The 27,705-nt window shown below is 42.7% G+C and overlaps 1 protein-coding gene across 1 annotated transcript in view; it reads left to right on the plus strand.

The window, feature by feature from the left end:
• Nucleotides 1–4,957: 4,957 nt before the first annotated feature.
• LOC119393666 (mitochondrial amidoxime reducing component 2) overlaps nt 4,958–27,705 on the plus strand; it is a 35,919-nt gene continuing 13,171 nt past the window's right edge. The window contains exons 1-5 of the mRNA XM_049411353.1: nt 4,958–5,216; nt 7,970–8,239; nt 15,199–15,381; nt 15,938–15,948; nt 25,696–25,907. Of these exons, the coding sequence (XP_049267310.1) occupies nt 7,995–8,239; nt 15,199–15,381; nt 15,938–15,948; nt 25,696–25,907 (651 nt within the window). The 5' untranslated portion in view covers nt 4,958–5,216; nt 7,970–7,994. The remainder of the gene's footprint in view (nt 5,217–7,969; nt 8,240–15,198; nt 15,382–15,937; nt 15,949–25,695; nt 25,908–27,705) is intronic.

Below are 27,705 nucleotides of genomic sequence, written 5' to 3' on the forward strand. Positions count from 1 at the left end.
CCTCTTTCTCCTTCCCCCTTTCCCCCTCTGAAACGCGGGCTCGACATGCCGAAACGCTGCTTCGCATCGCCTCATGGTCCCCTTTAGCGGAGATGGTGTGATTTTTTTTCTTTCTTGCCTTCCCGGTGACGGGCTAGCAGACGCACGCGGGTAAGGGTCTTTCCTTTCTGTCTAGCCTCGCACGTCACCGGAGGGCTCACATTGTTGTGCAAATAAAAATTATTATTATTATTATTATTATTATTATTATTATTATTATTATTATTAGTAGTAGTAGTAGTAGTAGTAGTAGTACTAGTAGTAGCAGTAGTAGTAACTTTGCATCACACGGACTCTACTTCTTCATGGCCCATATATAGTTCAGATGAACTTAAAAAGCGACGAACTAAAAGAAAAACGTCCCCACCCCCATGGGATCTATCTTTTCGATAAGCAGCAATGCCACCTGGAAATACCTCACTATCTCTAATTGCAGGATCCAGCCATGATTCAGTTCTGGATACTAGATCAGCTTTTACAGAGTCGATAAGAGCCGCGAGTTCTACTTTGTTGTCAAAACTTCTACAATTCAGTGTCACTGTAATAAAATGTTGTATTTGACGCCCCCTTTTCTCTGGTGATAGCCAATTTTTGACGATTTGAACGACTTCTTTTTCTTTGTCTCACCTATACGTTTTACCGTTCACAATTAACTTATCAAAGCTCAATCTAGTGCGATGTTTTTCGTTCATGTTGTTGACCTTATTCCCAGAGTAGCTTTGAAAGGAACACTGGACTCTGTAGGAGGCAAAGTTGACGATGATAGGCCTGTTTTTTGTTGCATTATAGCTAGCTACCTACCTATACGATGCATTCTTTCCACTCCCTAGCAAAAATTCCCAATAAAAAACCAATAGCCTATTGGGTTATTGACACCTATTGGTCTATTGGTTCTATAGGTCTATTGGAACTGTATTTGGCTATTGGTCTATTGGTTCTATATCAGCCTACTGGACCTATATTGGTGTATTGGTTCTCTATTAGCCAATTGGAATTATATTGGCCTATTGGTTCTGTATTTGCCTGCTGGCATTGTATTAGTTTTGTATTTGCCCACTTCTCAGCCCCATTAGAATTAGTCTTGCGCAAGTGTTTTATGGGTGTCTTGTCGTCATGCAGAAGGCCCACACTGTGGCAGCGCCCCTGCAATGATAATCACAGTGGATGAATGAGGCATATGTTCAAATATATTCTCATAATCAAAACTACAAGTGCTTCTTCTGGCCCTTGATGATGTTGGCGATCTTGCGGGCGACTATTTTGCCAAGGCAATTATGTCTTGTGTCAATTTCTTCTGGACTGCCTCATCCGCACTCGAGGAAGTGCCTGAAAGATTCTGTAAATAAACAGAGCCATGAAATCAGAAAACAGTAACACATGTTTAATTAAGTTTACCTTCAAAGCAATGTATAGAAAGTAGACGGCACAGTGAGAAATTATCTAGACCTTAATTCACTGCACGTGTTCACAATGTTGCAGGAGCTGAACTATAGCAAAAAACTGAGTGAAATATTACACACCCAACTGTGGCTTATTGCGTGGAAGAAAACAGTATATCGGCAAAATTTTGCGGCAAAAAAAGGAAGGAAAAGAAAGGGGCAAAATTTTTTTAAAAATTAAGCAGCACCTTATCCCGTTTACACGCTTGCGTCCTGTGTTTTTTGAGCTGTACCCAAGAATGAACTGCAAACTCGTCCTTAAATTACAGCAAACTCAATAATCACTTACTATCTGTGACGTGCTCTTTTTCACGATGGTGGTGCGACTATCATACCTAGAGCATGCCACTAAATCTCAACTTAAAGATGGCATGAAATAAATTAAGCTAGGGTAGATTCACGATGAGGCAACGGTAATATGTAAGACAGTAGTAAAGGCAGCCTAGATTCCATATCGTTGCAAGCCAACACAGCAGTCAGGCTGCAATGAGTGTGGATATAACACACGTGCTGCATGTTACGTGCTTATGCAATTAAGCCAACAACATTAATAAACCCACTCCGGCGATAGCCCTAATTGGGACTGCAGTATGTAAAAATAAAAAAAATGTGAAATAAAAAATCGCACCAGTGCAGTACATATGCTATGCACATTTTGTATAATGAATTATCATGTGGCCTTCTGTGGTTCTTGTGACATTATGTCGAACAAGTATGATAAGCCGATTGGCGCGCACTACAACACACAAACAGCATCGACTAGAGCGTTTTACTATGAGGCGATAAACGCGTTTTCGGCTTAACACGCACATTGTAAATACTTACAAAGGGCTTGCGAGACCCCAACTACACTCACGAGCAGGGCGCCTGTCCTTTACCTCTAACCTATGCTACGTTTTTTTGTGCATACTGACAAACACAAAAACAAACTGCAATAATATATGCGCTCAATCATTCAACTTCTGAGAGCGTGTGGACTTGCAATCGAGGCGTTGCTGGTCTCGCTGTCATCAAATACCGGACAAAGGACGAGGGACTTGTTTTCCCGACCTTCGTCCAAGTTTGAATACAAAAAAGGTGATATCAAATAAATACTAAATAGGAGTAACTACCATGCCCACTCAACTCACCAAACAATCGGAGCACATGGGCCTTGTTGCTCGTCTTGCCATTATTCTTGGTGCCACTTTGTAGAGTCGAAATCGGTCGAAATCGGTCGAAATCCAAGACATTTATGGCTCAGAACGTCTCCATCTGGTGCACGCTGAACACAGTCTTCACGTTATCGTCGCGGAAGCACACTAAAGCAAACATCGTGTAAGCAGGCTTACGCGAAGCATCGAGATCACACAAAGCGCGCGCTATGGCGACAGACACAACGTTTTGGCTTAGCTTGGCCGCAGGCTGGGCTTGTCTTCGTATCGGCCGAGCGCGGATGGCGCGCCAAACGCACGGTCGGTCGCGTTTGCAGATCCACAATTCTTTCTCCTGTATCTTTACAGCACTACTTATATTGCTTAGCATAAATAGTTATAAACTTTACATATTATCCAAAGCTTATAAAGCTTAGCACATGGCTTAGCCTGCTTAACCAAGGAACGTGTAAAAAAAATGTTCACACATGCAGCGTCGCCACGCCGAGCACCGTCTCACTTTTTTTTTTGTTCGTCACATGGCTGGTTCTATGCCGGTTGTGATCTCATGGCGGTTTCTTTATTATTATGTGGTGTCTGTGTTGTCGATTCCTTCGCAAGTTCTTCTTTAGCGTGTTTTACTATAGTGCCCGTTTACCGCACGGCATGTACGGAGACACCGTACCGCCGTGGTCGACACGTTGCTAACTGCACACGGTGTCTCACGGTGTACGATTAAGCTCAATTGGGATCAGACTTATCAAAAGTGAATTGATCCCGTCTGCAGCTTGCGTATAATTAGCCAATCATGATCAAGAAATTTGATCGGGATCGGGTCCGACGCGCTCAATCAGTCATAAGATGTTATAAACAGCTACCAATAGGCGGTAGCTGTTTGAACAATAAAACTCCTGTTGGCCTTATACATCTTCTGTTAGTACATTAAGAAACCAATAGGAGTACTTATTTGACCAATACAACTCCTATTGGCCCAATAAGTCACCGATAGGCAGCACCGATTTGACCAATACAACTCCTATTGGTCCAATAAGACACCAAAAGGCAGCCCCTATTTGACCAATACAACTTCTATTGGTAATAAGACACCAATAGGTGGTGGCTGTTGGTGTCTATTGGTACCCATAGAAGTCTTATACAACCAATACAGCTCCAATAGATGTCCTATAGAACCAATAGCGATTTCCTATTGGACCAATAGGAAATCCTATTGGCATTTTTGCTAGGGCTGACTGCGGTTTTAAACTCAAGTTATCTTTACAGATATATTTTTGAGCAGTAGTTCAGACAGTTCCCACATTTCTGATTCAGAATGGTTGACCCCATAAAAGACCAGGTTGTTTCTCCAGCTTCTATTTTCTGAGTCAACGCTGTTGTCGTGCAGCCGTTTAACTTCTTTTGTTATCGTCCTAATGGGGCTTTTTTTTTGCTCATTTAAAGTTTCTTTGAGCGTTGTAATCTGACCTTCTGTTGTACGTAGTTTGCCGTTAATTTCTAACATAATTTCTTCATATGCTTCACCAATCTGGTGTCAATGGCCTCCAACTTGCTCAAAATTGTAGCCTGGCCATCTTGTAAGGTTTTGAGCAGCTCTAGCCCCTTGGGCTCTCAGCGGACCGGGATTCAACTCAACATCGGACGGAACAATGCAAGGTACAGAACCTCATGCGCGAATTTCAGAAATTAAGGTGACAGGTTGGGCTGCAATTAGACCAAGTATGCACACAGTTAAAAAGTAAAAAGGAATCCTGTGCTAATGTGCATGGTTCATGTGTAGGTCTTGGTGTAGTTCTAAATCCTACGCTTAATGCAGCTCCACTAGCGCGTAACCTGAGAAAGTGCGTGGCACGGGCCATAGAGTTTCCTAAACTCTATGGCACGGGCCACCCAACGATTCCCTTGTCGCTTGCCACCGCCTCGTAAATCGCGCGCTTACCTAGGTGGTGGCGCCCTCTCCTGCGCGGCGCGGGTTTAGCCGCGTGTTTCAGAAGAGTTTTCGCGATTTTAGGTAAATTATTGCGATTAATTCCTGGTTATTTGTGTAGTTCATATTATTTTAGGCCATGTTAGTTTATTTAGCACTGGTTTTGAGCATTGTTAGCCTTGTTTTAAGCAAGTATTGACCACATGTTCTCTGGTGACCATGCGACATGAGACAGGGACGACAAGCCTAGGCCCCTAAAGTACTACGCACTTAAAATAAACCTTTCGGGCTGACTATTTTGTGTCAAATGGCAGAAAGCGAAAGCGAAACTCACATGTGTACCACCCAGCGAAAGCGTCACAAATCACTGTGCCGCGGCGACGGAGGCGGGGCGGAACCCGTTGTTTGCGCGCGCATTCGTCGCCATCTGTTGCGTAGCGTAGCAAAACCCGGCGAAACTTTTGAAGTGGCAAGTTTAACAGCACAGCCGAGACCTGCACTCCAGAGTATTCCGTGCTTATCTCAAACAACCATTTAGTGTCGCTGGTCTTTGACCGCGATCTACCGCTCGCTCTGAGCTCCGTCTCTGCTCACAAGGGGCGACCGCTTTATATCCCTGTATCACAAGGACATCTGTTAAGTTTGCGCGAAACGCTGCCGAAGGTAAGTTCGCAGTTCTGCTTTTGTCACTTTGCGTGCTGTAACGTGACGAAAAATGTGATGGATTTTAGCTGTCAAGTTGCTTATTTCGCCTAGCTGACATGCATAGCTGCCAGTTGAGATTGTGTGAAAAAAGACCGATTGAACTGGGTCGTGGTAGATGTTCTCTGACTGGGTTATGTGCGTCCATTTTTCTTTTTGGTAGTGTCTACCGGGTGTGACAACTAGGGGCAGCAGTGCTGTCAGTTGTGATCGAGCGATCCCGTGCGTTTTACGCCCGTCCTAGTGTGCTATATACCTTTCTCTGTCGGGGTGATGTGTTCAAGAATGCATTAACTGGCCTAAACTAAAGTGTTACGTGCGTTTTGTTTATAGTGCTCGCCCGAGGGGAAAATATATATTATAGGGCCTCGTCAAATATTTGACGCGCTCACACAAGCCCTATGTTGCTCACTACAGTGAATTTATAAGCTTCTGATGTGGGCGAGATTATAATCGCTCCTCAATTTTTTTAGTCCCCAAATGATGTTCTGTGGACAACTATGCAGTTGTTGAAATTGCCGTTTATGTGCAATTGTTTTCTCCAAGCGTGCGCGTCGTAATTTACAAGAACTCGGGCGTCGTTAACAAGCTTTTTGTTCCAGCATTCTGTTTGCGTTTACTCACCCGTTGTCATTTTCTCCTTTTTAGCAATATTTTAACTCTTATCACATGAACTCTTGCTTCGGGACTGACTCGGGCTTCCATGTTTTGGACATTTTGCCTGGTGTCGTCCTTCGCAGGTTTACCTTTCTGCCGCGCGCAGGCAAAACTGTTTGGGAGCTCGTCTGTCATCCTTAATTGTGCTCTCCTTAAAAAAAATAATAAGTGGAAGCTTTTCATTATTTTACATCGGAGCTGTAAATGGCATGCCTAGCTGCTTGGTTTAGGGGCGCGCCCACGAGCAGGAAAAAAAAAAAAAATGTAACCTCCTCCCAGTGAGCAATGTCGTCATCATGACATCACAGATCACCAAAATTTGTTACTTCACATGATGACGCCACTACATGACATCATCAATTGACATCATGAACCTACATCCTGGATTGGTCATAGGTGGGCCGATCCTGGAGGCAGTGAACACCAAGTGAGCTGCAGGAAGCTTCAATTGAGCGTTGCGCCTTTCGTACGTATTTGTCATGTCAGTGAAAGGCGCAGTCGTGTGTGACAAGTATGGGTTGGCTGTGCATTGTGGGTACGCCCAAGGAGCATCGCGCTTATGAAGAACGCAGACGAGAGCAGAGGTGGGCGTGCGCCTGTCAGCTACCCACCTTCGCAGAGTGGAATGGCTCCAAGTTTTTTGCACAAAGTTTTGCATTCTGCACGCTGTGGATAAAATAATGCGCCCTTTTTATACTGTCATGCCATGCGTTTACTACAAAATATTGAGTTTTTCTGTAGAGTAACCTCAAGTCTGCGGCCTCCAGGATACCGTCTAACAATCGTGTGCATCCTTGCCTTCCACTTTGGGTAGCATTAATATCTGCCTCATTGAACTAATAGCTTGCATTACATGACTGAAATAAGAAAGCTTTAGTTTCATTGCCTTTGCTTAAAAACGACAAACAAAAAAACATTAAGAATGAATCTTTCTTATTACTAAAGTATGTGTTTGTTTGGCAGTCCATGCGATTCTAAAAACTCTGTGCCAGCCTATAGTTAAAAATAGTTGTGCTTTTTCTTCCATATTTCCGCGAGGTTGACGACTCGCATCAATATACTGCTTGCTGTATCCTGATACCGATGTGTGCTTTATGTTGCGTGCCATATGGTTTACAGTATTTTGCGTAAAGAATGAAAACACACCCTTGAAGATGTTTCAGTGAATGTAAAGAATCCTGGACAAAGCAATAAATAACTTTGTACATTGGTATATGTGAAATTGGATTAGCATGGATTAAAGGACCCCTGACAGCGAAATTTTTGTTTGTGACTTTTTACTGTAATTTGTAGCCTTGTGCCTGGTAATGCTGAAGTTGAATCGTAAATGCTCTAATGTACTGTATAATTAATGCTGATGTCGTTAGTTGTAACCAGTTTTAGCATCATTTTGAAATGCCCGCCTAAAATCGCAAGAAACCAGTTCCCCACAGCGAGGGAGCGCCTAAGACCATGTGCGCTTAAGCTTTGGCGACGTTGACAGCGCAGTTTTCAAATCTGGGTACCCTGCGCAGTAAAGAATGAAGTGATGTGGGTGCTTCAGTAGGAGTTAAGTCTGTTAAGAGCATTACTCCTCAGGAAAAAGAAAAGCATTCCTGGCGTAAGCATCCAAAACCACCTCGAGAGCAGCCCAACAACAGAGTGAGACGGGCGAAGAATAGCCCTTGTCGGGTGCCAGTCGTAGTATTGTGTGCGCCCCGTGAATCTTCTGTGACGTCGACAATACTCTCTTTTCTTGTCGAATGTCACTGGGCTCTCATCTATGTCATACTAGTGGCCATGTTGTGAGGTGCTGCCAACTTGCATGAGCACTCACGTTTATTTTAAAACCAAATTAAAATGCCTTAAAGGTAATGTTCGCCACTAATAATCGGCCAGAAGTGCCCACGTATACAGGACAGTCAAACAGCACAAAGATCTCGAGATTTCGGTTTTTGTTGTCAGGGGCCCTCTGAACACATACAGTTGTCTGTAGGGTTTGCACTTATTAATGAGTACTGGTGTAGTTCTTTTGCTCTGTAGCTTGTATATCTGTGCTGATCAGAAAGTGTTTGCAGGGTCTGCTTTTGAAAAAGCCTGGTCATGGTGTCTTCAATCCTGAGAGCACCCCAAATTGGTGCCATTGCCCTCACAGCCACAGTTGCAGGTGGGGCAATCGCTGCAGCATCTTACATTTGGCTCAAGCGCAAGGCAGCTGCCAATAACTTTGTGCCCGTGGCTCGCCTGGTGAACATTACCATCTACCCTATCAAGTCCCTACCTGGCATTGAGGTTCCATATGCTGACTGCACTGTGGCTGGACCAGTCTACAAGGGACTCAAGGACAGGTGATTATTCCACTCTAAGAAGCTTTTAATGAACTGTTGCTCACTTGTTTTTGGTTGGCAACTGTACTCAGCAAGAGCAACTTGGCACATTCTGGATGTGCATGCACATTTTGGCCAGTTGTTTGACTTGATTAGACAGCAGCCAGAAAGCCAATGGGCTTGTTCTGTGTGATCACCCTGATTGCATGATTGTGCATTACCGATAAGGCAAAGCATGTGCGTCTAATTTGTTGTTGCTTGCCACGTACCGACGCGGCAAATTTCCCACGGACCATCAAAATCTGTAGGAAACCTTTGCCCATCCACTGGAAGCATATGTTTTTGTTTGTTTTTCAAAAATTTGATAACACATGTTGTTTAAAAACCAATATCAGCATTGTTGGGAAGATATGGACTTTGGGCTTGGTTACAGTTGTACAACAGTCTTTATTTTACTGTCCTACCCAGAGCTGATGCTGCAAAGACATGTGATTGTCAAGCTACAGCTTCTCAGACGCATGTCTTTTGGGTCAAAACTTGGTGATGCCATGTTCAAAGGAAAGAGGAATGATGACAACCAAATATCTATCACTTCCTGTAAACATTAGTCTCTTGCCAGCAAGAACAGTGGTGTGGGGTCTGTTCTCCATCATTTCCCAGGTGAAAATGATTCCCATTCCCAGCTGGAAATGGAAGAGTTTCCAGATCTGACCTCGCGGCTATCGCATGCGTCTTAGCATGGTTCCTACAGGACCTGTTTGTCCAGTGAACTGCACACAGTCAAAGAACATGGTGGTGAAATTTAACAGCATTTATTTGAACGCTTGTAGCAAGTGTTAGAACATATCTCGAGATGTAGAATGAGTTTGCTCATATCCTCGTACACCACCTGAAAAAAATATTTATACATAATGAGCAAACATCAAAACCACAATGACCCATAAAACGCAATTCTAGCAAAAGTATAGTTTTTACCAAATCACATGAACAGCATCAATATTACTTTCAAAAGCAGTACCACAATACAAAGTCAATGCAGTGCAAAGCAAAGGTGAGCAAGATCTGATGAGCACTGCGGTTCATACTGTAGGTGCTATGTAATGATTATTTATATCGACCTTAAACTACTCCGAATAGGCGTCCAATGAGTTCACTCGAACATATGTAATTACTCGCGTTTGTTGCATAGACGCATGCGCACCAGTAGGCACAAGCATTGCACGGCACAGGGCTACTGGAGACAAAGGCTGCTTACACAAACCGGCCTGTAGTGTACTTCGCGCATATGTAAACATTGCACGCAGCCAGGTAACATGACATCGTGATAACGAAGCCCACAAACATTCGAGACAAACGTTCACTTATACTTGAAATATATAAGTGCAACTTACCTCTAAATGGAATAATTAGAGCTGAGAAAATCGCTGTCCCTTGATCGGCGCTGGTGTATCCAAGACATCGCACACAGTACAGCAATAAAAACCGCTCGAACATGCTGGTCATCACTCGTAACACTTTCCAGAGATAAACCTGACCACAAAGAACTATTCCATGTAACTGTCGCACAGATATTCATCAAGGAAACTCCCTAGAGTAGCGAACACCGAGCGCACACACGCACAGATATCACCAATATCACCACGACTAGCCGCCATGTGCTGTACGAAACTGTGACTGACTGCGGCGACATAATAATTTATGCGGTCTATCGGACCGCTGTCTTTAATGGTGTTAACCTTAAAAAAAGAAACATAACTTTTGTACGCTGTATTTATATTACAGAGTAGGTTATTATTTAGCATTAACGTCATAAGTCACCGAGAAATGATACGAGAATAGAGCTACTGAGACGCCAACAAACATCGCGGCAGTGCGGCGTTTTTCATGGCCGCGGCGTCGGAGGGAGCAAGTTAGCAAAGTTCACTGCTATTCAATCGTGGCAGTCAATGGCGAATGCTGAAAATAATGCCCCTTTTCACAAGGAAGTAACTACTATTGTTTAAACACTAGCTATTGGCGCAACGGCTCAATGATGAACTGAGCAAGCACCTGGTTGGACGTATACAGTTGTAACATATTTGTAATGCCGTGTCGACCGGGCGCACGACTACTGAAAAGGTCAAATAAAAGTGCGTGTTACCCCAGCCATACATATTTTTCAATTTTTTTGCACCCAGCCGTACGGGGCGTGGAAGATCACGGTTGTAAAATGTATCCTATGTGCCATGTGATGAATATTCAATGTGGTTCTCAGACATGGATGTTTCAGGGGGACCCCTTGCAGTCAGAGGAAGAGGTGGTGGGTGGGTTATACGCAATATGCAGCGTGTGAACTGGTGCCTTTTATTTCTACGTGGCAAAGAATGGTCAGGCAAAAGTGCCACGTCAATTCGATCTGAAGAACTTGTCAATAAGTTCTCTAGCCTGCAGCCACATTCAACCTCTTTATTGCGTTGTTTGTTTTTCAAATATGCAAGCCTGGAAAAAGCATGCTCGCAAATGTCGTAGAAAACTGCAACAGAAACTTTACAGCCACCTCATGAAGGAGAAACATAAGTCAGCTCCGTCGCACTGCACAAATGTAATGCAGTGAAGCATACCAAAAACTAGAAGGGGCCGCTGTCACGGGACATAGTGGGCCTTCAAAAAACTCTCTTTTTTTGCAAGCTTAATTGGGTGTTGCAGACCCTGAAGAATGACCTCGCAGACCCCCATTTGAGAACCACTGTTCTAAGTCATGTCTAAATGCACGGTCTGCATTATACACTTAATCTGTTATCACTTAATTGTATGCAGATCAATCTTTGGGCAGCTGGAATTCCTTTTGTCAACTAAACCACTTCCTCGCTCAAACAAGAAAATTTCATGCTGAGCAAATTATTTCCCAACTGAAGCTGGAAAATTTTCCAGCTGGAAATATAACTTTCCAACTGGAACTAGAAACGTCAAGCTGGAAATGGCTTTCCAGTCGGGAATTATTTCCATATCCATGCTGGAAATACCATTTCCAGCCTGGAATGGGTTTCATTCCCAGCTGGAAATTGTATTTCCAGCCTGGAATGGGTTTCATTCCCAGCTGGAAATTGTATTTCCAGCTGGGAATGGAAAATTTCCAGCCTGAAGAGCCATTTCCAGCTGAAAACCAGGCTGGAAACCCGATTTCCAGCTGGGAATTCACATCCCATTTTCACGTGGGTTAAGTATGATTGGGATGATGGTTTTTGCTGCAGCATGTGGGAGAATGGCATGAAGACATGTGGAGCTCCAGGACTCCAAAATAGCTTCGGGATTGGAGTCTGCAAACCCATTGTTATGCAAGAGCATGAGTGCTTGTAATGAATATCAGATAGAACTAAAATGTGTGCATTTGTGCCGGATGCAACTCTGTTTTAATGAGTTTTGATTGTGTTCAGTTTTTTTTTGCATGTGCTGTGAAGTTTTCGCAATAGTGGTATGTAGGTGTGATTTCGAGCATGCGCCGATAACAGCCTTAAACTATTATGGTGTATGCCATAAAATAAGGCTACTGCACATTGTAAACAAAATTGAATGATGGTATAGGTGGATTGGTGTGCGTGACGTAGCGATGCTTGGAAGCTGTCTGTACATATAATCAGTTGGCTGTAAATTGACAGCAATGTCTTCGTTGCTTGCGTCGTTTCGCATGGATACATTAAAAATTCACACAGCGGCAAGAAACTTTTTGTTTGTTTTATTACAATTTTTTATACATAAGCAGTGTCTTTGCAGTCTCAGTGGAATGAATTGCTCAGTACATAGGTTTGCCAAGTGCAATTAATGTAGCAGCAAAAGAACTCTTGAGTAGCTGGTTGATTGGTAACACTGTTTTGTGTATTCGTAGGCTCTCAAAGATATTTGCAAACATATGTACTCATTCGTGGAGAACATTGTTAATCAATAGGAAGAAGTTAGTTCAGGAAGCAAGTGGGGTCTACTAGTTTCTTAGGTCATGTGAAGCCTTATTGAAATAGAGGTCTTGCTTTTATCCCCTCAGTTAGCTTTGAAGATGCTGGCATCATATTCTTTGACTTTCCAGTTTTTTCTGTGCTAAAGGAAGGTCCTACCTCTCTAAACCTTTCCCCTGCGGTGGTCTAGTGGTTATGGTGCTTGACTGCTGGCTCCTAGGTCGTGGGATCGAATCCTGAGTGCGGTGGCCCCATTTTGATGGAGGCAAAATGCTAAGGTTGTGGTTAGATTTAGGGGCATGTTAAAGAACCCAAGGTGGTTGAAATTTCCAGAGCCTTCCACTGCAGCGTCCCTCATAATCATATTGTGGTTTTTAGACGTAAAACCCCAGCAATTATTATTATATCTCTAAACCATATGTAAAGACGTTTACTGGACGCTGGTTTAAGGGTCGACCAGTAGCTCAACCAATGGCTCAATTCATGGACTCTGAGCACGAGCGGCGTCCACGAGCAATGCATAGTAGCGACAGACCTACTAGGTAGTGCTTGAGAGTATGTCCCACTGTAGCATTACTCATCGTTACAATTACCCCCGGCGACGGAAAGGGACCCGTCTGGCGACCTAGCAGCTCGTCACCATGAGTGGATCATAGTACGGCTTGAGACGCTCGATGTTGACAATGTCACATTCATGACGGCACATGTGCGAAGACGGTTCAACGGGTTCAGTCACATAGTTGACGGGCGATGCACATTCGACTTGATAGGGACCTTCATACTTGGGCAGCAACTTTGAGGAGAGACCAGGCAAAGTGGTAGGGATGGAGAGCCACACAAGCCCTCCAAGAAGGAAGGTGGGCGTAGAAGCAGTGTTGCTGTGAATGCTCTTCTGGATCTCTTGGTTGTTGGAGGTAAAGGCTCGTGCTCAGAGCCCCACTGTAGCGTTACTCTTCGCTGCACATAAAATATATACTGGCAAGCCCCAGAGTGCTGAAAATAATTTGTTGTAATGGCTTTTCTAAGAACAGTTCGTTTTGTTTCCATAGACGTGTATGTTCTGTCACGTCCTGTAATAGGAGGTGATCTTGTTAGAGCAGGGCATAGTAGCATTTTGGCATTCACTTAGGCTCGCTTTGTTGTTCTGCTGCTATTCATCGCCTGGCCTGATGTTGTAGCCTGACAAACCACTGAATGAGCCAGAGTAAGTACTAGAATGTTACGACATCTCGCGCCTTCACATTTTTGTCATGACACCATGCCATGTACACCTCCAAGGAAATGAAACTGAAACTAGCGATAGAAAAATCATTGCAATAGCGTTTGTAGGAATAGAGTTTTCTTACTGGGGCCCTGAAACAAGTTTTGACCATATTTTATAGAATGCTGTAAATTTGTACACGAGGTTCATGCTAACAGTGAGCCATATATTACTGCACTGCATGCAGCAGGACTTACAATCTCATATCTGAAATGGCCAGAAGTCACTCTCTTCTTTGCAACGTCTTTAGCAGCTACATAGCAAATGGATCAAACAGGTGTTGGCGGATTTTGTGACAGCGAGAGCTTTCCTAATTTTGAGTCTAATAAAATGAAAAGTATGCATGTCAGGAATCTCCAAAAGACTGACCAAGTATTTCATCCTTGCTCTGCCATTTTCATTCACTGGTCATCTGCTTAAATGTTCTCTCCTCCTAGAATCATGGGAGGCAGCACTTGACATGCTATGTGTGCGCTCTTTCAAATGCTAAGGGCCTCACCTCCTAGACATCCCCCCCTATATAGCTTGCAGCATGCTAGTTGGAACGAAAGGAAAGGGAGGGCTGTGTGGTGGTGTGATAACCATATCTAAAAACTCTGCTTGTACTTGAAGGATATAAAAAAATCTTCCTGTAAGTTCATGAGTCAGTTTAGTTCAGTAGTGAGGACATTCTTTGATTACTCAGAAACATCTCGTAACAACTTTAATGAAAAAAAAAAAAGATTGTGTAGAGAATATACCATTGCTACTTTGATGTCTTACTTTTCTGTAGATTTGTTTGAAGAAAAGCAACTTTTCATCATAGTAATTTTTTTTTTGCCTAATGAATACACTACTTTCTTGTTGCTTATTGTTTGCAGTGTAATTTTTGTGCAAGCTCTGAACTAGTCAGAAGACGCAGCTTTTGCATTTTGTAGAATGTGTATGCTGAGGTACGATCATTATCACTTGAATAGCCCTTGAAGTGTTCGTCCTGTTCTGCTCTGGCATCTACAGTGGTTTATCACGAACCACGTACTACTGCTCTGCCTGGGAATGGGTTCTGTTTGAAAGAGGATTCCTACAGCTGCTTTGCTTTGAACAGATCCTACATGAATTTAGACTCTTGCTCGTGGAAAATAAGTTTGCTAAGCTGCTAGTGCAATTTTGACATGAGGAGTGGCTCCATGGTATTCTATAAATACACATCTGTGACTCAGGGCAAGCTGCTAAAAAAAAAGGCATTAAAGGTATATTTTGCTAAGGCAGAGTGACTTAACATGATGTGCAGTAAATATTGATCATTGACATTTCATTGCATAGTGTCTTACTGACATTATATTTTAGATGACTTGAGCAAGGTACTGGTCTGGGTGGGTTGGTAGTGTTACGTAACGGTAAATGTTTTGCACACAAGTAGGATTACAAAAAAGAAGGTACACCCCCTTCATTTTTGTTCTACTCGTGCGCAAAATGTATGCAGTTATGGAATTTTGCAAGTTATGGAATTTTGTATGAATTGCAGAAACAGCTGTCCGATATTTTAAAACTCTTCAATATTCGATTAAATTAAGATTCATATTCAATTCGGTCTTAACAGTCACTATTTGCACACCGCTAATTGTGTTGGTTGTGCTTCCACAACTTGTGGTGTCTTGAATTTCATAATTTGATAGTCTCGAAAACAGGCAATACTTTGACAACAAAAAGGAGTGTCTTGGTACTCCCACATTGCTTACTGGATGATGTGCAAAGCCGCGAAAGGCTATTCCTTCATTCGACTTTTCAAATGGCCACCTGACTTTTACTTTCAGGCAAATGCTCCTTGTAAAAGACGACTACTTTGTTTCAATGCGTGAAGAGCCCCGTCTTGGCACGATTAAAGTAGTCTTTGATGAAGACAAACTGGCGTTGACACTGACTGCAAATGGGTATCCACCACTGGTAATTGATCTCCATGACACAGAGGACCAGAGCAAGTCCCCGTTCACTGTCAGGCAAGTGTCTTTTTTGTTGTAGGTCACTGCTGAATGGTAAGCTAGTCTTCATCATTAGTCGTGTGTTTACATCTACAGTTACCAAAAATTTTTTTTTTCTGTCAGCCGTGTCTTATTTTTATATGAGATTGCAGCTCTTTATGTGCACTTTAGTAATGCTGGAGAAAAAAAAGTTGATTCTTTGTTGCAAGTTCATGGAATTTTAGTTTAAATGATGTAAATGCAGTCAAACATTTTGTCTCTATTATTGATAAGCTTTAACGTGGAAAAATTGCGACTGACTTCGTATGTTACTGTTCACATAGAACTTTTGCTGCACTAACTAAATGATTAGCTAAACACTTTGTAAATATGGGGAATGTGTGTTTACTGAAAATTCTAAGTTTTGCGCAGACAACTGTGTAAGCACCTTCTATAGGCTCGGGCTTCAGCTGAAGTTTATTCTAGCAGGTACCTTACTGATGAAATGTTCTGCTTGAGCCAGCAATGCTTTTAGGTAATGACCGGCTGTTTGACAGAAAATCAATTTGAGCATTTTGAACCCTTTGTATCCCAGCGTCCACATATGTGGGCAAAACATATTAGCGAGGTGTGGTTAAGCTAGCCAACACATTGCCTTAAAAGTCACTTTGAAATGTTGGCATTACTTCAGCATTTCATAAAAACTTCTCCCTGTGACAAGTGTTGTGAACAAGCAATGGTAAGTGCACGTAGAATAACGACACTCTCCTGAAGTCGTTTGTCGATGCATATGCCTAAATTTTTTATTAGTTCACTTAGAACGCCTAGGAGTTTTTTAATTATTTGGCTTTATTCGAGAAAAAGGAGGGTTTACCTTGTTTTATGAAACTTTTATTGCACTGTGAGCGACCAAAGTTTTGTAAGTTGAGTTGTCGCTACACTGTCCATGTTTGTGGATGCCGGGCATACAGTTTGTGTGAGAAGTTCATAGAATACCGCATGGTAGTTGGACCAGCTTCACTGCCGTGCGGCTCGGTACATAAAATTATTTGTAATATAGGCTAGTACGCCTTTTAGAAGTTGTGTTTAGGATTTATTTGCTTTACGGGGGGTGAGGCGTACGTGAACTAGTGATGAAGACATGTATGCCATAATTTTCGAGTTGCCAGCACAAGAACACAAGAACAGGGGCAAGAACGAGGTGTGACAAAACATTCATTCTAGGCTCTCTTCTTGTCCATCTGCACTGTGTGTACTTTTGGGAACCTAGCTCAATGCAAATATTCTAATGGAATGTACTAATATGTAGGGCCCTTCATTTTTCGGGTAAAAATTCATTTTCTCAATTTCCACACCCTAGAAACATATTGAAAATGTGCCTTGGTTAAAATGTGTTCTACAGTAAATGGCAGCCTTTCATTGGAGACAGGCACGGCTCTCGGGCAACTCTCACTTTTCATGGGAGCTAAAACAGGCACTTCAATTAAACTTTGGTTGGGCCTAGTTGGTGCAACATTTAAAGTGAGAACTTCAGCACAAACCAGGGCGGACCGCAAAGAAGAGATGAGACAGTGCCAGTGCTTGTCTCATCTCTTCTTTGTGGTCTGTCCCGGTTTGCGCGGAAGTTCTCACCCTGAACAGGTCTTAAATCTGCATGACATCCAGAATTCTGGAGCTGCCTTCATTGTGGCTTTAAAGGCACACTAAAGAGAGAACCGATTTTTCTCGTATTAGTAAATTGCTCTTTCACATTACCAAAATAACAATTACCGCGAGAAGACGCTTGGTAAGCGAGAAAACGCGCAAAAAGAAAATGCGGGTGGCGATGCCACCTTGAAGTTCCTGCACCAATCGCCATGATGTCATAGATTTTGACTGCATCAATTAGGATCTGCGTCATTCCTAATTGGTAAAAATTAAGTACATTGTCCTCTGAAGGTGCCAGAGACTTCACATGGCAAGCTTCAGGAAATTTTATTGGGCAAATGTCGCGAAAATACGAAAAATGCACTTTTGAATCCGTGACGTCACGCGCGGAGATTTCGGCGCGAAATTTAGAAATTAGACTTTGACCTTGATCTTCTCCTCTATTAATAAAGCTATTGTAAAGAAATGAGACAGACTGACGCCATGGCTGCCTCGTCTTCTTCACCTTTATTGGACCACCCTAATCCCATGATGATACGTATGCCCCAGATGCGGCAATCGTTTTCTATTTTCAACATCATTAGAGCTTTCAGAGTAAAATATATCAATCTAGACCGGTTCATTGTTTCACTTTAGTGTCCGTTTAAGAGGAGTGCACTCGATAGGGTGCAGTGCTTTGTCGTACCCCCATTTAAAGTTGCAACACATCTAAAGTTTGTAAAAACCAAATGGAAAGCGCAACCAGCTGGGGTCTGACTCCTGCTAGTCATCCCAGGTTGCCAAAAGGGTTATTTGTTGCTGATGCTGAAAAAAATGAGTTGTGTAGCAGGCCATTCCACTTGTGAAGCTGTTCACACAAAAAAGGATACATATTTAATAATGTAATGTTAAATTTGGAAAGGCATTTATGCTCATTTGAGGGTAATCTACATAAAGGCACATGTATGTAGGTTTGTTTATGTACTTCATTAATGCCTCCTGGTCGATTCCACGAAAGATCGAAAAACGGTGTATATTGGATGTTTCCGATTTTCCTGATAATTTTGTATGTTGTGCACATATGACTGCACAGCACGAAATCGCAGTTCGTTTTCAAATAAAAATTTTTTTCAACACAGCAAAATTCGACAAGTGTCGCCGGTTGACGACGACCATTTTATGAAGAGTGCGTTTTCGTAACTTCGGAACCATACTGGCAGCTACTGAAGCTATATATTACAAATATCGTTCTTTTGAGCGGAAGTAGAAGTAAAGAGGAAATAGCTCTTATCATTTCATGGAATTCTGAGCAAATTATGTATTTTTAAAAATTCACGAAAAACGCTGCGTTTTTGAAAATTAGTCAAATTTGGGACGCTATGGCTACTTCTGTGAGCATCTTGGCTTGTTCATATTTGCAGTATGAATAGGCCTTTATGTGAATAATGAACTTCTGCATTTGTATTTCTCTAATAATTTTCAAAGTAAATTTTCATGCTCGAAAGACCAAAAAGAGAAAAGTGCTCCTTGATTCAAAAATCTATAATAAAAAAAAACCCAATCTCAATTTTGTTCAAAGTCCCCCAAAATGTTCTCAAAGGACTGCAGAATGATATTATGAAAAAACATGTTGCATCATTTTTATTAGAACAAAAGCAGAAAATGTCAAACATTGTGTTTCCAGAGCGTGGTGGCTACTGCGTAAAGGACATCTCTAGTAACAAGAAAATACAGTAACACGTCTTTTTTCTTCTCTGAGCTTCGCTAAACAACAGTAATGATCTATGGTCGGAAATTGGGAACTGTTTTGTAAAGAAAAAGACCGTTCCAATTAAATGCATTCGCGTGGTTTGCGACTTCACGCCAGTGTTAGACATCCCTCAGTCCACAGTAGGCACTTTCAGTTGTAGCCTCCTTTTCTTTCATCTATTTCAGTTGAGTATAATTCATATCTTGAGTGCTAAAGGACGCATTCCCTCCATGCGTCTCTTATGATGATGTGCTGTGCCAGAATTGAGAGATTAGTATAAAAGCCAAGGTCTCTTCATGAATGGAAATGAATTTCTTGAGAGCGCGGTCGCCAAGAGGTGTGGTTTTTGTTGGCCCAAATGTGTACGTTGTCAAACCTTATGTGATCAATGCAGAGTTTAAAAAGAATCGATTACGTGAAGATTGGTGGCAGCAGTTCTGGCCACGGACAAAACACGTTTTGTTTGCATTGCATCTGCTTTGTTTTGCATCTCCTCGTATCTCTTGAAGCAGTGCTGGCAGATCTGGTCTCCCTCTTGAATTGAGCGCGCATCCTACTTCATGACCCTCCGTAAAAGAGACTCGATCCAATATCTTCTACATAACGAAAATTCCACTGCAGTGGAATTTTCTTTTTGTGCACCATGAGACAGTTTGTACAAAATATCGGTCATGGCTATAACGCCTACCCATAGCCACCTTCAGAGCGTAGGACAGTGATCGCATCAAAGCGAAGCACAATTTGGATGCTTAACTTCTATCTCAGGTGGTGTTTGGCTGACTGGCACAGCCGTGCTCGTTGCTGTCGTCTGCTCACGCGGGCGTTTATCGTGCCGCCCTTTGCACCTGTCCGCGTAACGCATGCTACTCCGTTTACACGAAGGCGTGTAGCGCGGGCCACTCGATCCGCCGCCCGATCCGCACGGTGCGGATCCAGAGACCGGGCGGGAGAGCGACGAGCGGTGAGAAATGTATCGTGTAACCAACGCAATCGACATCCCAGCATTTTCTCGTGCAGAGCGACAAAGCCTGGCAAACCATGTGTGGCTGTTGTGCTTATAGGTTGCACTGCGGTACTCGCCGTTCACCACTGTCGCCATTTGCGATTTCTCACATTCTTACAATGCATGATCGACTCAGCTACACAAATTTCGCGTTTAGCTTTGTTGCTTTTATATAAGCGCATTTACTCAAAAAAAATTATCTAGAGAAATCAAAATGTCCGTGCTGCCCGTCGACGAGGAATATAAGTGGTGTCGCAAATGCATTTAATTGGACCGCTCTTGTTTTCTTTACAAAACAGATCCCACTTTCCGACAATAGATCATTACTGTTGTTTAGCGAAGCTCAGAGAAGAAAAAAGACGTGTTACTGTATTTTCTTGTTACTAGAGATGTCCTTTATGCAGTAGCCACCACGCTCTGGAAACACAATGTTTGACATTTTCTGCTTTTGTTCTAATAAAAATGATGCAACATGTTTTTGCATAATATCATTCTACAGTCCTTTGAGAACATTTTGGGGGACTTTGAACAAAATTGAGATTGGGTTTTTTTTATTATAGATTTCTGAATCGAGGAACACTTTTCTCTTTTTGGTCTTTCGAGCATGAAAATTTACTAATTTGAAAATTATTAGAGAAATACAAAAGCAGAGGTTCATTATTTACATAAAGGCCTATTCATACTGCAAATATGAACAAGCCAAGATGTTCACAGAAGTAGCCATAGTGTCCCAAATTTGACTGATTTTCAAACACGCAGCGTTTTTTATGAATTTTAAAATACATAATTTCCTCAGAATTCCATGAAATGATAAGAGCTATTACCTCTTTACTTCTACTTCCGCTAAAAAGAAAGATATTTGTAATATATAGCTTGAGTAGCTGCCAGCATGGTTCCGAAGTTACGAAAATGCACTCTTCGTAAAATGGTCGTCGTCAACCGGCGACACTTGTCGAATTTCGCTGTGTTGAAAAAAATTTTTTTTTGAAAATGAACTGCAATTTTGTGCTGTGCAGTGATATGTGCACAACATACAAAATTATCAGGAAAATCGGAAACATCAAATATACACCATTTTTTGATCTTTCGTGGAATCGACCTCCTCTTAAGTTAAATACATCTTGAGTTAAATACCTGAGTTGTAAAAATCTAGAAGGATCCTTGTGTAGCTTTCATAAACTGCCATAATTTCAATAGAAAAATTAGTGCTAGACGTTGTGGACAAACAAAGAGGGTTGCAGGACATACAATGTTCTTGTGTGTCCCATGTGCTCATGTGAATTGCATTGAGTGTCCTATACGCCTGTTTCTTTTCTGACATCGTCTAGCACTTGTTTTTCTATGTGCATATAACTAACTCGCGCAAACTGCCACTTAAATTCAAACCAGGAACGACAACCACTGTGTTGATTTGAAGCTGAAAGGCCCTTGCAACTGAGGTTTTGGAGGGGCAAGGTGTCAAAGTGAATATGTTTTATGTTCTATTATTGTATATAAACGTGTTCTCTTGTTTGTTAAACTGTCATATTATTCATACTGGTGCCCTCATTCTCTCATAAGCTCTGCCTTAGTCGAATGACACAGACTATGAAAGTGCACTGGCACTGTTGAGCAGTGGGGCTGCTATGTTTAAAAGGCTTGCACTACTTTTTCCTTGCCACTTATCTGTTTTTCTTTTTTTTTGCACTTTTCCTCGTAGCAATACACTACAATATGTTGATTTTTAAAAAAAATCTAAGTGCATATACCAAGCATTCACCTATTTTCATGGAATAAAAGCTCAGTAAATTGAAAGCCTGACTACACAATTGCAGGAAACATGCAGCAGCTTACATTCCCTAACGGCTACCACTTTTTCTTGTTTTGATTAAGTTACTGTGTGTGTGTGTGTGTGTGTAGTAGTGTGTAGTGTAGTGTATATAGTATATATATATATATATATATATATATATATATATATACCGTATAAACGCGTGTAAGGGCCGCACTTTTTTTTCAAGAAATGAGGGCCAATTTTCAGGGTGCGGCCCATACACGCGACATTTTCTTTTTTTGAAGTAAAAACGCACTATTTAGCGAACGAAGAGCGTTTATTGCAGTATACGACATTTCTTGCGACATACGTGCTCAATCGTCGTCACTCGACGAGTCCTCAGACTCTGAGTCCGAGATAGTGTGCTGCGAAGCACCGTCACCCCACAAGCAGTCATCATCAGCGCCATCCAAGCTGTTAGATATCCCGGTGACTTTAAAACTTCGGGACACAATGTCCGTCGACACCGAGCTCCACGCAGATAGGATCCACCCAAGTACAGTCGCCAAGGCTAGTCCCTTCACACGCAGCATGTCCGTTGTGAGTGCAAGACCATCGTTCCGCACTTCAGTCGCATAGCGGAGCAACTCTTCTTCCAAATCGGGAAACTTGCACTGCTTTCCTCGGAAAGCGCGCTTATTGCTGTTTGGCAAGGCTTCTTTTTGAGCGCACCAACATCGAACACACTTCTCGTCAACGTTGAATTCTCTGCCGGCGGCACGTTTCCCATGCTCGAGAGCATACTCGATCACCTTCAACTTACAGCCAGCCGTGTAGCTATTCAGGTAGTTGCCCATCTTGCCAAAACGTGAACGCCGTGTAGAAAACAACCTAGCACGAAGGTCATCGAACAGTGCAGAAAACTACCGCAAATGGCTGGCTGAACTGCACAAACCGAACAACACGAACGCGAACAACACGAACCAACGTGTGATGCTAATGCCGATATGGATAGCTCCGATAGCGCGTTTGTATAGAAATGTGAGAAGCTAAATAAAATCCTGCTTTAACCTTTAGTTGGCGGGTCTATGAAGACTAATGAAAAAGCTAAAATTTTTAGCCCACTTCACAAACATCTTAACACGAATGAAATCCAAATATGATGACGATGATGATGGATGGATGGATGGATGCTATGAGCGTCCCCTTTAAAACGGGGCGGTGACATGTCTGCCACCAGGCTCGAAGAAAAAAAAAAAAAAAAAAAAGCTTCCTTGTTTCATGTTGGCCTAATACCTTATCTACATTGATTAAATCTATGTTATTATACCAAAAAATATAAATTCACGGTCCATCTCTCTGCCTCTTAAGGCAGAATGACCTTATTTTTCCCCCATTATTTATTTTTGTTCTTTATCTCTACTTTTCTGCCACCAATACTCTAACCGTCTCTTACTTATTTCTATCGCGGACGTGTTCAGCTTTCCATTGTTGTCCCTAAAACCCAAGGCTTCATGTAGACTCGTGCCCACACGTATACCTGGGTGAATATCGCCACATTCAATCAGTACATGTTCCATCGTTTCCTTAGTTCCCCCGCAGCATGTACATTGTTCTTCTTCGTTACTAAATCTCGCTTTATAACTACGCGTTCTAAGGCAGCCCGACCTTGCTTCAAACAGTAAAGCGCTTCCCCTTGAATTATCATAAAACCTTTCCCTCCTTATTTCGTTTTTTTCCTTTTCGGTAGTTACTCAGAGCCGGCTTCTTTTCCATCGCTGTCATCCAATAAGTCCTCTCCGCCTCTCTGACCTTCCGCTTAATGCTCCTTGTTGCCATATCGCCCGCACTGCCAGCCGTATATTTACTGGTGAGCCTCCTAGTTCTTTTTCTCCACTGCGTGTCAACGCTTTTTCTATACAAATACCTGAAAACCTTCTCTGCCCATCTACTCTCCTTCATTTTCCTCAGCCTCTCTTCGAATCTCATTTTGCTCTGCGCTTCCCTCACTTCAAAGCCTGTCCATCCCATATCACCCTTTACCGCCTCATTTGTCGTCTTCCCGTGAGCGCCCAACGCGAGGCGGCCCACCGTCCTTTGATTTACATCCATTCCTGATTGCACCTCTGACTTCATGCACACCACTGAGTTCCCAAATGTAAGCCCCGGAACCATCACACCCTTCCACAGCCCTCGTAGCACCTCGTACCTATTGTATCCCCATAAAGCTCCGTGCTTCATAATTGCAGCATTCCTCTTTCCCTTTGCTACCGATGCTTTCTCTTGTACAGTGTCAATTTTTATGAAAGGGAACACGGGAGCGCATGGCCTGCGCTCTCCGACGGCTGCCGTAAGCTCCGTCAACCGACAGCTAACGAAAGCTTGCCCGCTTTTGGCGTCATCTATTGGCTAACAAAATAACGAATCATGGCTGGTTGAGAAGCGCCTTTAGATAACGCACGGCGCCTCTCGGCTCGCGTTATGGGCAATTCCTGCAGCTGGCGCAGTGCTGGCGCGCCACGCTCGATTTGCTGACAGGCAGACGACGCGCTGCCTGCATCGCCCGTTACGCGAGCCGAGATGCAGCGTTATCTTAAAAGCGCTTCGCAACCGGCCATGACTTGTTATTTTGTTTGCCAATAGATGACGCCAAAGCGGGCGAGCTTTCGTTAGCTGTCGGTTGACGGAGCTGAAGGCAGCCGTCGCAGAGCGCAGGCCACGCGTTCGCGTGTTCCCTTTCATAAAAATTGACACTGTACCTCCATATATCTATCCCCCTCATTTACCCATACTCCGAGGTACTTGTACTCGCTTACCCTCGGTATTTTTTGGCCCTGTATTAATACCGTATGGTCTCCGTGATCATTGAATACCATCAATCCACATTTTGTTGCACTAAATCCTAGTCCTAGAGCCTCACACTCCCTTCCGCATATATCTGCCAGTCGCTGTATATCATCTTGACTGTCCGCAAATAAGACAATATCATCAGCATAAAATAGACCTGGAAGCTTCTGCTCAACCATCGCTCCGACCTGTTTGTGTGACAAATTAAATCCAATGTTGCTACCTTCTAGCGCTTTTTCCATCCTCGCCATGTACAGCATGAATAACAGCGGGGACAAAGGGCATCCCTGTCTCAGCCCCTTGCTAATTTCAACGCTGTCCTTGCTACTTATTCCTTCCCATTCTATACAAACTGTATTTCCTCGGTATATTTCCCTCAAAAGCTGTACACAGTCGTCACCTATGCCCACTTCCTTCAATATATCCCACAAAATTTCCTGATTAACGTTGTCATACGCCCCGGTGATGGTTGCGTTTTTTTGCGCCACCTATCGACTATGCCTAGAAGCTCACGCGCACGCGCATTTTGAATCCGTATTGGTTGAGGAAAGTGTGGGTGCGGCCCTTACGCGTTTTTTTTTTTTTTTTTAGAATATGCACTTCAAAAAAACGGGGTGCGGCCCTTACACGGGTGCGGCCCTTACACGCGTTTATACGGTATATATATATATATATATATATATATCGGCAGTCTCAATCAGTTAGAAAACTTGTGTGCTAAAGAAATTGCTTTGTTTGAATTGTTGCTTTCTCGAGTTTTTCTTGCTCTTGGCTCCAGCTGCAGTGTACGTATTCTTGAATGGATTATTAGAGGAGGGTGGCACTGGACTCTTCTTGGTGCATAGCCTTCTTTTGCTACAGCCAAAGTCAAAGATGGCACAGGAAAGTCAAAGACGGCATTTACCATTCTCTCTGCCTGTTCAGGTTAACATTCAACGCAATGTGGCAGCAGCTTCTAAAGAAGGTATCATGCAGTGATTAACAAATGAGGAGCACCTGCTTATTACAAGTGCCAGTTAAATTGGCAAACATCAGTAACTGCTTTATGTGTACTACTAGTGGGTTCTGTCGGTTAAGTGCCCCAGAGCCAGCAGCCAAAACCTTCAGCTCTAATGAGCTGTGCTGGCTGTGCAAATCAGGCTGTTGGCAAGATTGGAAGAATGGATTAGGACTTGTACTCTAAATGTTTCTTGCTTCCTGCTATAGATGTAGAAATCGTTGACATTGTTTTTAGCTTCAAGGATCATTTTTTTTTTAATTCTACATGACACAGTGTATTAGTTTAAGACACATTTTAGAGCAGCACTCTTACTGTTCAGAAGATACGCTTGCTATCTTGTTCTTGCACTAACACTCGACTGTTTTCTATTTGAGCATATTCTAGGCTTTCTGTTTTATTTTACCCAATTACTCATCCATGCAAATGGTTTGCTTTCAGGGTTCGGAAGAACAGTTACAAGGCTGTGGAAGTGTCGGAAGAAGCTTCCCAGTGGTTTAAGAACTTCCTCAACTGCGATAGCATTCGGCTTGTCAGAATTATTTTGGACAAGGAGACGATCGATCGAGGAAGGGATGGCACTGCTTCGGTAATTCATTTGTTTTCACTTCTACTGCTAAGAGGGAAAACGCAAGGCCATGCTAACACAACTTTTTTCACCTTGCTGTGGAGTGACTGTCTCTTAATTACGCTTTTTTTATGGGCTGTCAGTTCCAAACTCCCCACAGAAGCGTCGTGTGTCAGCAGGCATTTAGTGTATTGCGACACCATGAACCCAAATACAGAAGAGGGTTGGATCCTCTTCTGTGTATCTCCTGTGAGCTGTGTTTGGTGAAAAGGTGATCCCGTTGGTTGAGGCAATACCCAGTGGTAGGAGCTTTTTGGCCCCTTGGAAGAGGCAACACACCCCTTTGTCCTCAGCTTCACGTAAACCGCACACCTGCCTTGAAGAAGTCGGCAGTTGCATTTTCCTGTCCCCTTCTACAACCTTTTAGTTTCCTCTCTGGTTTCCTCTCTGTCACGTCTTCTAGTCATATTTGCTTATTTCCACGTCTCCTTGCTGCATGAGTTAACCTTAGTTCTGCAATCGTTGATTTCAACATATTTGGTTGTAGGAGTGATGTACTGCTGACATTTACACAACTCCCCTTCTTCATGTCAGGTCCCTTTATTGGCCTCATTGTTTGGTAGCAGGCATCAATGTTGAACATATGTACTAGAGGAACTCAAACTATGTATCCTCTACTAGTACCTGATTACCCAAAAGGATGAAAATCCTTGGAACAAGGGGTGTTGTTGGAGTCAACATTTCAACAAGCAGTCTTGTCTTCATCAAAGCAGCTTCTTGTTGTCCTCAAGGCAGCTTCTTCAAGTTGCTGCCCTGAAGACAAGACTGCTTGTCGAAATGTTGGCTCCAGCGACACACAATGTCTCAAGGATTTTTCATCTCTTCAAGCTTCCATCTTCCCTTGAACTTCTACCTCTCCCAAAAGGAAGCACACGCTGATGCAGCATTCAATTTTTGTTTGTCAAGCCCAGAGAAAGTTTCCCGTGGTCTTGTTGTGTGTGGTGGAAGCTTGGGAAATGCAATTTGCACAGTAGTATGACCATTTATTGATATGCCTGAGGTATTCGGATGCCTTGGGTTCTTGAAGTTTTTGTCAATGCAAAAGTACTTTGCTGATTGGTTCGAGGGAATAAGCTATCAGTACTACGTATAACCCATATCTCGTTGGAATGTTTGAGCTAATATTTGTTTCAGTTCGGCTATTTACACCATTATCTTTACCAGTTTTTATGCCCATATACAGCATGTGTCAGTACTGTCAGTATGTGCCACATTCACCCTTGCCATAGTTGTTCGACTGATGTTCTTTAGTTCTATATAATCATTCATGTATCGATAGTTGTAGTGCTCTTTGGCCAAAGATGCCCTAGCACCTCAAAATCCATTATCTTTCATCCTTGGACTGCGCAGTTGGCTGAGGGACGCTGTAGTAGAAGGTTCTTTAACACACATGTGAGCTTTCTTGCATTTTGCTGTTATTCGAATGGAACTGCCATGGTCAGGAATCAAACCAGTGACCTCAGGCACAGCACCAGCACCACAGCCAGTGAGTCACTATGGGGGTATTGTGCTTTCAAATGTGTTTACTGTTCACCCCCCGATATTCTTGAAGGACATCTCCATAATTGAAAATGTTTCCATATTTTCGTGCAGTGTAGTAGACACTAAAGAGCATCTCTAAATCTGTTTGATGGGGATCATGTCTTTTAGGCTGTATTTGTAATTTCAATTATTTGACAGAATGGGGTTGACTACTAGTGGAGGAAATGAAGGCCAAATGTTCCCTTTCTGAATTGCACTCAGAAAGGGACACTGTAGT

Source organism: Rhipicephalus sanguineus, chromosome 1, assembly GCF_013339695.2.
Source record: "Rhipicephalus sanguineus isolate Rsan-2018 chromosome 1, BIME_Rsan_1.4, whole genome shotgun sequence".
Classification (NCBI taxonomy): domain Eukaryota; kingdom Metazoa; phylum Arthropoda; class Arachnida; order Ixodida; family Ixodidae; genus Rhipicephalus; species Rhipicephalus sanguineus.